This window comes from Calliopsis andreniformis, chromosome 6 (genome assembly GCF_051401765.1).
Source record: "Calliopsis andreniformis isolate RMS-2024a chromosome 6, iyCalAndr_principal, whole genome shotgun sequence".
Classification (NCBI taxonomy): Eukaryota; Metazoa; Arthropoda; class Insecta; order Hymenoptera; family Andrenidae; genus Calliopsis; species Calliopsis andreniformis.
The window spans coordinates 2,875,384-2,888,111 of NC_135067.1; the positions used below are offsets into that span (position 1 = coordinate 2,875,384).

A 12,728-nucleotide genomic window follows, 5' to 3' on the forward strand; every position below is an offset into this window, starting at 1 on the left:
ATACAATTTAAGATTTGTACTGTTATAAAGAATCTTTGTTATATTTGAAATAAAACATTATTATACAAATGTTACTATGTCTTTTCATTAATTCTTTTTCTAAGAACCTTTCTGCATGTGTTCGATGAGAACTTTCCTGGAATGCTATCAGTACAAAAGAAGAAAGAACAGTAATCTCTTTGGCGTACAATGTGTACGCCAGGATGAAGCATTACGAATTGTATCAATATTCCGTGTCAAGCATGGAAATATTCTGGTTTCATCATAAATCTGACGAATGAATCATGCCAATTCACGTTAACTACACATTTAAATGTACATCTCATTATATCGGAATAATGATTCATTGCGAGCTAAACGAACTATTCGATGAATTACTAACCTACTTAAAAAAATCTTAAATTAGTAGCACAATCTTGTTTTTGTTTTACAATTTTTATGACACTAATAGACTGCCACATGTGTGTGAAATCACGTTTGCTATACACCAACTTTCCACGAGCCGATTACTATTCAACATATGTTGAACACAAGCATGTCAAGGATCCCTTACGAATTATTGATCAGCATTTGGTATTTTTGACAAAGATATTCTGAGAACGTCAAAAGGCATCATTTTGATAAAGAAAATGTGCCTTTTTCTTCTGAATATATAATATAAGAATATAATTTGCGAGAACCATAGTACTGAAAGGAGTTGAATAATTCAAATGTTATATACATTCAGAAGACTAAATTCAAATACTACAGAAGAACATAGTAATTATAGATATAACAAAACTAAAACAATAGGTCTTGTTTATTTTTCATAAAAAAATGTAGTTTATTTTGTTAACAAAATTTTATTTACATGGAATGTAATATGTTGCATACATGTTTGAGTATATTTCAAGAAGATACAATGTAATTATTATGTAATTATCTTTAGTATTGTTAATGATATTACATATTTTCTGCAGTGTATCACTTTAGATGGCTTCCACGATTCACGTTATTATATTCATCTAAAACGGAAAAGTCGAGATATTCTTAATCGATATGAGTAATGGCTATTCCGAACTAGAATGAGGAAAAAAAAGTGTTTTGACAAAATGGTAATCATGTTAAGAAGAAAAACGTTTCTATCATAGAAATCTCTAAAACACATAACATATACTGCAATCCATTTGTAACACTTACTTTTAATCTGCCATTTTTGCCGAATAAATGGAACTCCCTTTTTCCAGAGATACATAAAGAATTTTCATGTTTTGAACATCTAAGAAAGCGTATGCGATAAATGCTTGGCATTTCCAGTAGTGTATCGCCTTTTTAAAATCGCTATAACTTTGTAATTTTATTGTATTTGAATATACAATTTTAGAAATACATTTTTTATAGAAAATTTTTAGAAAATACTTTCTTAATAGAAGTAATAAAACACAAATTTTATTATGAATATCAGCATAATCGAATCAAAGAGTTCCCTAAATTAGTCTTAAACTATAAAATCAAACTTAACTAAACGACACATTACAAACCACTTATTGTCTCCTATGAACTTAAATATCATGAAACCATGAAGAAAAATCATTAAAACTAGACCATTTATTTTTAAACTGACAAGCTGATAACTGACGGAAAAAATTGAATGAAACGAAAAATGTGTGCCGCATGCTAAATGGGAATTCCTTTTCAAATATCATACGGGTAGTATCACCAAGCTATGACCCAAATAAGTATCCACCTCTTAAAAACTGACGGGTATAAAAGTGTGAAAATATTTTACTCCAACTTATCCACTGCGAAGCTTTGACAACGAAAGAAGTTAGGAAACCAGAGGAAGTAACGAAAGCATTGGAAACATGGTAATGCAGTTAAAGAAATATAAGCTAATTACTGTAGAAATTTCCCGAAAATAGGAAGCGTATTTCAATTCATAGAAAGGTCAAAAATAAAATTGTTTGAGAAAAGGAGAGGAAAAAGAAATTTAAAAAATAACAGTCTATACAGTTAGTTTTCGAATTACGCCACGAACAGGTTATTTACAATGCGATCATGTGTTATTTAACATTGTATATAATTTGCAAGTATATTATCGTTTCATCGTGATTATGCTATAATATCATAATAAGAGTTATGATCTCCGGAATTATTGTTTTGAAACTAGGTCAGTATAGTATAAGGATCGAAGGTACTTCTAAAGACGATGCAAAAGCGTTTAAGCTTATCGTGAACCCGTGATTCAGAAATATGAAATACTGATGCCCAGCAATAGCGTACTATTTATAGCTTTGTCCTCTGAAGCTTCCTACAATCTTCGATAAATACCAACTTTGGTCTTTCAAAGAACACTACACTGAAAATCTTCCTCCAACTAATTTAGATCCCTGGCTTAATCTGAGTTCATTTGCATTCAAAATAGTGACCTGACCCTTCTCTGCAGCCAGTATTCCAAATCTGCTAAAATCCTCTTTGAATATGTCATGATCCTACTTCAAATCCTATCTTGTTTCTAATACAACTTGAGTCTCCTCCTATAGATTTATTCTCAGAACTTGTACTTTGAAAATCTCGCTTAAACTATTTTGCTATTTCAGGATTACTATATCTCTTGCGTTCTCATTCCGTTTTGCATAGTCTTTAACAAAAAATTATAACATGACAATAATTCAAATCGTTTAATATTCTTGCAGATTTCACCGAAAAAAGTTATTGCTATTCTTATGGCAATGCTAGCGATGTTTGCAGCGGTAATATACGCCAAACCGGCCACAACTACTGTTCCTTCGGGAGCTATCACAATCTATCCTGTACCTGAGAAGCCATCATATCTACCTAGTGGATGGATCTATCCAAGACCAATTCATCCATTGCCTACTACAGCTGAATTGACACGTTGATGCAACAAATTGGTCGTTGGCCTGAAAAAAACTCTTGACGACTTGAATCGATCATTGAAAATCAGTCACGTGTCTTTCTGTAAGGTTTTTGTATTCAAAACACATCGAAATTTCAGTGGTTTCATCTTTAACTTATAATGCCGATGATGTAAACGGTTATTTATCACAGAACATAAAACTCCAAGCTTTCCTTGTAACTTAGTTTTGGATTGTCATACGAAATCATAGCGATTTGTATGTAAATACATGTATAGTTATTTATAACACAATTATTCTAAGAAGACGCTTAATTGAAATTCAATACAGATTTCAGTAGAAACTTAAAATTCTAATCGAACAAAACTTGAATTGAATTCTGCTTTAGTTTGGAACTAAACGTGTTAGTGCATTTTATGTAACTTACTACTGAATTAACGAACTGCAAATATAAATTTATAAACCAACATTAAAAGGATTTAATAAGTGTTATATACAACTTGTTACTTCTTGAATTATACAAAATTTCAAATACTATATGCTTCTTAACCACTACATACAACAAATTTAGAATTATGGAACTCTTCTCATTGGTTATATGTAGATTAAGCAAAATTAGAGGTGTTTCTGTTAAGCAATTGTGGAAACAAAGTAACGACTAGGTAAGTCAGAAAACGGAATTATAAAATAAGAGATTCGAAATACAAAGCTTCCTCCTCGATGAGAAACGCTAACAATCATCAACAGGATACAACACGAGCGGTCCATAACAATTTCTCTCTTTCCATCAAGAATTCCCGTGGTTGCGCGAACGAATAATTCCCCATAAAATCGCGACGGTTCGTTCGAACCTTGCAGTTCTATATAGGTACCTATTTTACACGTGAAAATGGCAGTCACGTAGGTGTTCTCTTCACATGCGAAAGTCACGTAACAGAGAAAATATTTCCTTGTGCCCAGTTTCGCAGTTCCCCCGAGATCTGTTGATGAATATCCTACCAATTTTTCGGGAACTTTCATACTTCGACTCAACATTCGCTCAAAAGAAACATAAAGTTTACAGTATCATTTAATTACGAACTTATACTCTCTTATAATCACTGATATATTACGAATTCGAATGATAAAGTAAATTTTTTAACGTTATTTATACCAACATTTCGTGGTGTCAAAAGAGTGTTAAGCAATCTCTAAAACATTGTATTTCTACTCACTTTATAATAATCTGGTTTTTACGTAATTTTATCATTGCACTTTGTATTCTCAACACGAAGACAATAAAAAAAGTTCGTGTGCACATGTGTCCGGAAACGCTTAGTTTTTTTGTTATGTGCTATTTTATATTGTATACGGTGTGATATTTTCTTTAAGATCTATCACTGTGTACCATTCATTCAAGGGGCTGGAATAGTGAGTAGTAGAACCGTAAAGAGGATAGCACATCGTGTAGGCAATAAATGGGCCAGCATTCTATGCAACACAATATAGCGTATAGTTAAAAAACTAAGCATTTTTAGGCATATGTTCATACGAACTTTTTTCGTTGTCTAAGTATGTAGAACCTATCCTCCAAAAATGTTCCACGTGTTTTGAAATACCCTGCATTTATAGGAAAATTTCAAGTTGAAAATATGTATGAAAATATTGTCCTATAAAAGTTTAAATCTTGCAACGAAATAATTTAATACATTGTGTACAGGTGACGCAAACTTGCGTCGAAACGATGTAATCGTGAAAGTCGGGCGACGCAACTTTGCGTTTTTAATACGTGTTTTGTTTCCATGCACTATACACTTCTCTCACGCATCAAAAATATCAATGCAGAAGATAGGTTATAAATCCCCGGGAACAGGCATTTAAATTATTTAAATAGCCCGTCTGCAATGTGGTAATAAAATGTCTGGTCTGGAATGTATTAATATTATTGCACAATGTAGTTACTATTATTTGAAAATTAAAATGATACTGTTTCTTTGTTTTCTCGAGAAATGAAATTCGAATTCTTTTTTTCCGAAGCCCCTATCATGTACTAGATTTCATTTGCACTTATTTTCTCTCGTAAGAAACTCTTGCAGATCAATACCAAACCATTTACAACACGAGATACATAAGGTGCAATTTTCAGGAAGTGAATATTCCTCTTCGATCTTTCTTTAGAAAGCAAGGAAAACTGTGAAGCAAGTGGTGCGCGTCGTCGTCTACGTATTTGTTTGTACACGTTACTGCATACAATTCAAATTAACATGAACCTTTTACTGTTCCAAGAACTAAACAAATAGAATAGTTGTGATTCAAATAATTACTTAATGTTGCAATTGCATATTTTGTAAACTCCTATTATTCCGACTAATTTCACTTCTTGTACTTCGTCTTTGTTACAAAAAGGAAGATAAACTTTTCTTACCAAATAAAGGCAATCACACAAATAACAAGGCAGACTGTTGTAACTTTCGTTATTCTATGTATCTGTTTAACTTAATTTCCATAATACATACACATTTAATAACTTAATACCTCTAAAAAAATCCAGAATTACTTCACCTATTTTACACAAATTCCTTACAATGAAACTACTTGAAAATAGGTATATTGATCAATTCGTGCACTATAAATAACATATTCTAACATCAAATTTTCTACGTTAGAAGTTTCTCTCTTATCCTTTCTTTTTATACTGGATAAAATTGTTATCATACAATTTTGTATTGATTCCCTTACATTATTTATACAATAGCACATATTATGATAGGTAAATGAACAATTTATATAGAATAATTAAAATATTTTCTAATTTTAAGCTGCTGTAAATTTTGAAATGATATGATTTATATTTCATATCTTAAACTTTATTATAAATATTTAATGGGTCCAAAAATAACATTATATTTGATTCATTGACCGTAAGAATATGTATCATCCAATGATGAATTTAACGCAACAGAATTTCACAATATATTACACAATATGTTCACAAATTATCGTTATACAGAGATTTTCCAAACATGTCGGACATTTTTGAAAGATACGCTCTATTGTCGGGCCACTCTGAGACAGGGCACTTCTTTAGGCCCAGCACCCTTTAGTGTTATAGCCCCTTCTTCCTATGTTTTTGCTAGCAGGACATCGGTTGTCTATTCCACACGCACCGCGAAGGATATACCCAAAAGGTGGTTGAAAAAGTAAAGAATGCTTGGTATACGTACTGTGACTGTTCCCTGAATAGATCCTTGAAAGGAGCACGCTAAAAACTAATGAGTGAAATACATCATTATAAGTGCAGGGCCGATTTTATGGCCACCAAAATACGGGGGCGCAACCTAACTTAAACAAGGATAGATTGTGAAACCGTTTTGATTTTTTAATTCTAGCAAAATACTGTTTGATTTAATATGAAATAAATATTATTTGATTATTATACATAAATATATTTAGTATTTTAATTTAATTTATATATAAAGGCACCTAAATTTTCTTTGCTTAGAAGCGTCAGGTACTCTTGCACCGGCTTTGTATAATTGCTATGTATTTGCTTATTTATGTCTTATTTTTCCATTAACATATATTTTAATATACATTATGTTTTAGTAAAAACTAACTCATATCTTAGGAGCTGGAAGAGTAACAAAAACATACTTTGAATAAAAATTATTTGGTACTAAAGGGGTCATCAGATGGTCATATCGATTTTTTGTAAATGGATTCACTTAAAGGAGACAAAAGTCATTTTTATTTTTTTTTTTAATAGCATTCTATGTTTCTCTGTTTATCATCTGAAAGCAACTCTCAAAACGAATACTAACAACACTACAAACAATAACTACAAACAATACTACGAACAATAACTACAAAGAATACTATAAACAATAATTTACCAAAATGATATTTTATGTTTTGTAAATACTAACTGTACTTCAATGCGTCACTCTGCCCCTCCTCCGCCAATGTATTTCATAAATATTTACTATAATTAACACTTACAAAAATTAAAACACCATTTTGATAAATATGGTCACTTGGAAAATATTCTGTTTTTAATAATTAATAACATTTTAAGGAACAACGAACGAGTAACAGCCAAACCATCTTGAAGGTTACTTAGGAGAGTAACCTTGGCAATATATATCAAGGACGTCAAGGTCATCCGAACTGCCTTCCCTACTAGGTAAAGGTGCCTAATATGAAATCTATTTCATAAAAAAGCATAACTTTCAACTAGAAATACTTTTATTAAAATTAAAAAATTTTTTAAATTTAAAAAAATTTTTTAAAATTAGATATAGTTACTCCCATTCGTATTCGTACACTGTACAGGTGTTTAGTAAAAATGAAAAAAGTCATATTTCTTATTAATAATTTTTATTTATTTTTATCAAATATTCAATATTACACTAGGCTACATTTACCTACAAAATGATTTTATTTTTCTGTCATTAAACACATTAAAAAAACGCAAAGAATGTTACTGTTATAACGCGACGAACTGTTTCACTACTAACTTTCTCCCCTATTTCATTTTCAATCTTCGTTGCAATTTTTAGAGTACTAATTGTAAGATTCTTCTTTATTCCTTTTAAAACTTTCCGTTCATCATGCTCACTTAATAATTTTCTATGAAGGTTTCGGACCTCACTTTCTATTCTGTTTTCAGTTTTATACCGCTTTACAATATATTGTATAGTAGATTGGCTCTTCTTAACAATATTACTAATTTCTGGTAAACTTTTTCCGTCTGCATAATGAGTAATAATTAATTTCCTAAACTCAACTCAGATTTCTGCATCTTTTCTGCCCATTTGATTTAATAACGTGATAAACTATTTCATTTTAAACAGAAAAAAAAAAAAAACAATCAACCGTTTTTTTTTGTTTTATGAAGGATATACAAGGCACCTCGATATAGTGAAAAAAAATCCTTAGGATATATAATATTAGTCTTTATGTATTGGTTCCCATATACGGAAATAATAACATAATAACTATTGAATAGCTTTAAAGTTAAATCTCCATTATTGAACGACATACAACTGTAGTCTGATTTTCTAGAATTGAGCCCTGTTAGCCGGATCCTCTAACTCTAACTAGAGAACTGATGTCGGTTCTCTAGGTCGTGAATAGTGTTTACCCCACGCGATGCGTGACCGGTCTCATGGTGCGTCTAAATTATTTGCCTGCTCCCGAGCAGAGCCGCTTGCAAGCCTGCCTGGGCCAGCTCTAGAGCGCGTGTCTTCCTCTCACGTAAAATGATGTGAAAAAAGGAAAGGAAAAACAATAGCATGACGTATCGAGGGTCTGTCCTAGCATCGCCTTCCTCATTTCGTATTCTGGGTCTATTCGTAAGTTTCAGAATTGCTTCTTCGTGACTTTGACTCCGAGTTAAAGACGCAAATGGAACTTGGAAGCAGAAGAATATTGTCTCAGCCAGCAGGTGGTTTGGATCACTGAAAGTTAGCTTTTTAAACGCAAGCATATACACTTTTTGTACTCCTTTTACTTCTCTACCTCTCCGCCGACATCTTCCGAGCTTCCAATACTACGTGTATGACCCTTTTCCCAAGGCAATGACAATCTTCAATTAATTATAGAACGCAAATCAATTATAGCAAGTGTAAAAGGTTTGCATGTATGAACGATTTAACTACTTAATGTAAAGACATATTTTTTACAGCCATATCTAATTCTGGAAAGAATTTAATTGGCTGAAGTGGGTTCAGCAAGTGGGTTGATGCGTCGCCTATTAAAAGCAATAGGTACTGCAGGATGGGTCAAAACGACATCTTCGAGACATAGTACCGTTTATCGTATCGCGAAATAAATAAACACGATCTTTTTGAGCTACCAATACCATGAAAACACAAAAAATATCTGTGAAAGGCCTATCAAGTGTCAACTGACAAAGGTAGGGCCCCCTGGAATTAGGTGATCTCCAGAGGACCTTCATACTTGCAAGTATCAGGAACGGCACGAATGGACATTCGTAGCCCATTTCATTATTTCTTTTACGTGTCCCCACAGAAAAAAATCCAGAGGCGAGAGTTTCAGTTAGGTACATGTGTACTAAATTAATTTTCAAATTCACTTTTTTCAAAAACGAAGTCTCCATCGAAATTTTGTTATTCTTGATTTTCGTCTTACTTTTAGCTGTACTATTTCCCTGACCTCATTTGTACCACCAATTTTGGTCCACACTTATACAGACTTACCATTTTTGAGGTATTTGTAATTTAGGCGTACCACTTCAAAAGACTTCTGTAACGTATTTCACAAATATGCTTGTCTAAGCTGCTTAAGCGATTTCAACGTCATGGTGCGGACCAAGTAATTAGCTACAGGATTAATTACGAACCAAAACAATACCGGTACAGCATGCGGAAGTTCTGTAACGGAAATAAGCTGGGGTCTCATATTAAGAGAGGTCTCCATATTAGGCAACATTACTCTACAGAATAATTACTCATTATAACGCTAAAAAGTAAACGAATAGAAGGACGAGAACGACCTCCCGACCCTTCCCTCTCTCATTAAATTTAGCTTTATGTGAGAGTGGACGGTATAAGTCCTTCCCACTCCTGAGACTTATTTGTCGAGTAGGATAGTTAAAGATTAACTTTTACTAAAATTCTTGTTTTTCTTTTTACATTCCATTAGTATAACACTTACGACCAACCTAAATAACGAATAAAATTGGCCCACAATCGTGTATAAGAAATTGGAAAGAATTTCTCTGCGACTAAAAGTTAATAATACATATCATTTTTATATATTAAAAGATGGTTAATAATATATATTATCCTTAATAGGCATATACATACTACATGTGTAACAATAAACAATGATATAAATTGTGATTAATAACTCGTATAAATAAGTCATTTCACTTCGTTCCCGTATTTTGTTTGAGATTATTCTACTATATATACAACAGAATATTATTGTGACTAGTGTCTATTTACTAATTGTAAAGTAAATGATTAGTGTAGCCATTAATATTAAAAATACAGTTAAAAGCAGGAACTGTGTCTAAAATATGATAAAATTCTTAAATACAACTAGGATAATTAATGGCGAATAAATAAATTAAAATGAAAGCGAACATCAAAAGCGCAATTTTCATACTTCTAGTATGACATAAAACCACATGACAAAAATACTAAATGTAATTTTTAATTTTTTCTACGATTTTGTGGTTCTGTAGACAAATAATGCGTTCGTCTGAAGTCGGCTTAAAGGCGAAAATTTCTATACGTATCCAACGTACACATCATAGAAACAATAAGAAAACCAAATACAGTAAATCATACGGAAATATGTATACATAATAGTCGCTAGGAACCACCTAGATCTTGAAATGTAACGAATCTACTTTTTCAACTCTGCTCACGACAAAAGTTCTTGTAGATTTTGAAAAAACGATGTTCTTTAACTAATACCAAACCCATAAAATTGTCCAAAACAATTAATTCTGTTTAAGGATCACATTTATTTGGGTTAAACGAATAGATAAACGTTTCACATTGCAATATTTGCGATACTATACTCGACTTTAACCACAAATTCTAGCTTACGGTAACGAAATTTGCGGCAACGAATTTTCTTCTCAAAAATACACAAACTCAAGCTTGTGCTTGTTTTTCGTTACAATCATCGTCAGATCTCAAGTTTTTCAAATAAAAATGTAACTGTACCTTTTGTACCAAGATTATAAGTCCAGTGCTTGGGAAATAATTCTTGCTGTTTCATTTGAGTAAGCATCTTTTAAAAAATTACGACACCGATTACTGTAATTGTTGGATGGTCCCGATACAGGATTATCTAACGCTACAAATACGCAAAAACTGTGTCCGAAGAAACGAAAGCTAGCTTATCGATTTGTGAATGTATGTACATATATTACGTTGGATGATTTATGAATCTTAATTCCAATGAATTACGTATTCGTTAAATCGCACTTAAGACGTATGTGGTGATATAATGCACAGGTCGACTAATCATTAAATTATGCAAAAGTCACGACCCCATAGAAAAATCTCCTAAGAGGTTCAACGTCCACAAGGTGGCATGTTGTCGCATCAACTGGTTGGCTTACTAAACAGAATGCATAACCTTCACCTAGATTTGCCTTTTGCCAAATACCTGAGAAAAAGTGTTTTGTCATTTAATTTGGTATCACGCACAGAAAAATTTATCTTTTTTCTGTTATTTTTGTTCCATAGAAACATACATATATGTTTCGTAAACATATATACGTGACACACATTAGATTTATATGAATTTATATGATTATGCTAGTCTATTGTGTAGTCTATTTAGCTACTTTTGTATTATTTCCAATAAGAATATAGAATCAGACGACACGTAGAAATTTAAATACCATGTACCTTTATACATTTTCATGAACTATGTACGTCATTATTAAGTATGAAGCTACCGCTTTAAAATAAACCAGTAATTGCATATACAAAGATTGTCCTTATTATAAAAGTTGAAAGTCAGATATATATTTCGTACATGTATAAATTATAAAGGTCAAAATCAAATATTGATGTTCTTTTTCCTTTCACTTTAGATTTTATTTATAACTTTATATTATGAATCTTATTGTCACTTTAAATAATGAAAACTTACTCATTAAATTTCAATTATTTAGATCTTTTTATCAGATATTATTTTTCATGTAGAAGAAACAAAATTAAGGAGTGTGACAAAAACTAGTGCTACAATAATAAATTACAGCTATAAACTAAATTTTTTAGATTTATTCAAATGATCAATGAATAATGAAATTTATTTCTTTTTGATATGCTAGAATAAAATATGGCATTTTATAGATTTGACCTTCCGAAGCGAATTCATTTAAACTTCATTTCCACAAATATGATTATACTTTAACTAACTCAAACAATTTGTTATACTTCATTTGTAAGCATTCGTTATACTTCATTTGAAAAGCCCATTGGTATGATTTACCAAAAATAATCATAGCGCACATTCTAATAGTACTTGCGATAGTTAACAAGTAATAGATACGCATCATCGGACAACCAATTAAGTCAAATCACGGTCCATCAAATCCCCGTCCCCGCTTTGATGTCACCAAAATGTAATCTGATTATCGTTGGATCATAATCACCTGATTATCGTTGAATCCTTCCATTCCCAAATGATTACATTACGTATCTCCAAAGTGACCGTGCATCGATGTAACTTCTACATATGTGTTTGAGCCGAAAACCTAACTTATTCGACTCTTCAACGCTTGCGTAACGCCGTAAAGAAGCAACTAGTGTCCGTGACCGGAAACAGATGACCCGATGCGATTTCAGCGCCCATTATTGTTCTTATTCGCGGTTAGAGATGTTCCCCTTGGCCCGACCTACGATCCAGTGTCGATGAGGATCGTACAAGGCCACCACACCTGAGCCATGTTGTAGCGTTCGCTTTCACTGGACGTTGGTACACGTGCACAAGGCTGACATACGCTTTTAAACGCACACAAATGTACTTACATCAACCGGCAGCTCGTGCACTGTTGTCTCTTTCATCTTGCCAGTCGGCATCCCTGCTTCATTCAGTGCGGTTCGAATGGCAGGTTTATTGCGCGCGATCTCCACGATCCTGTGATCAATTATTCTCCAGATTCAAGCTAGTTTTCGTGCTTTCGATTGGGTGAGTGACATGCAGTTTCACATGGTCCAATGTCTCCTCTTCGTGGTGGTCTGTGGGGTCCTTCAGCAAGTGGTTTCGCAAGCTGAAGAAACCCCTCTTCCAGTGATCCTGGGAGGAATAGGGAACGTCGCCAATACTGCAACTAATTTTTGTGAGTCTTTTTCAGTTTGTGTTCGTATTTAATTTCGTATTTAGTTTTGAGTGGTT

The 12,728-nt window shown here is 32.6% G+C and overlaps 1 protein-coding gene across 3 annotated transcripts in view; it reads left to right on the top strand.

The window, feature by feature from the left end:
- Nucleotides 1–12,423: 12,423 nt before the first annotated feature.
- The window catches only part of LOC143180954 (uncharacterized), a 44,316-nt gene continuing 44,011 nt past the window's right edge, over nt 12,424–12,728 (top strand). For all 3 annotated transcript variants that reach the window (XM_076381020.1, XM_076381019.1, XM_076381021.1), the window contains exon 1: nt 12,424–12,672. In XM_076381020.1, coding sequence (XP_076237135.1) covers nt 12,531–12,672 — 142 coding nt within the window. In that variant the 5' untranslated portion in view covers nt 12,424–12,530. The remainder of the gene's footprint in view (nt 12,673–12,728) is intronic.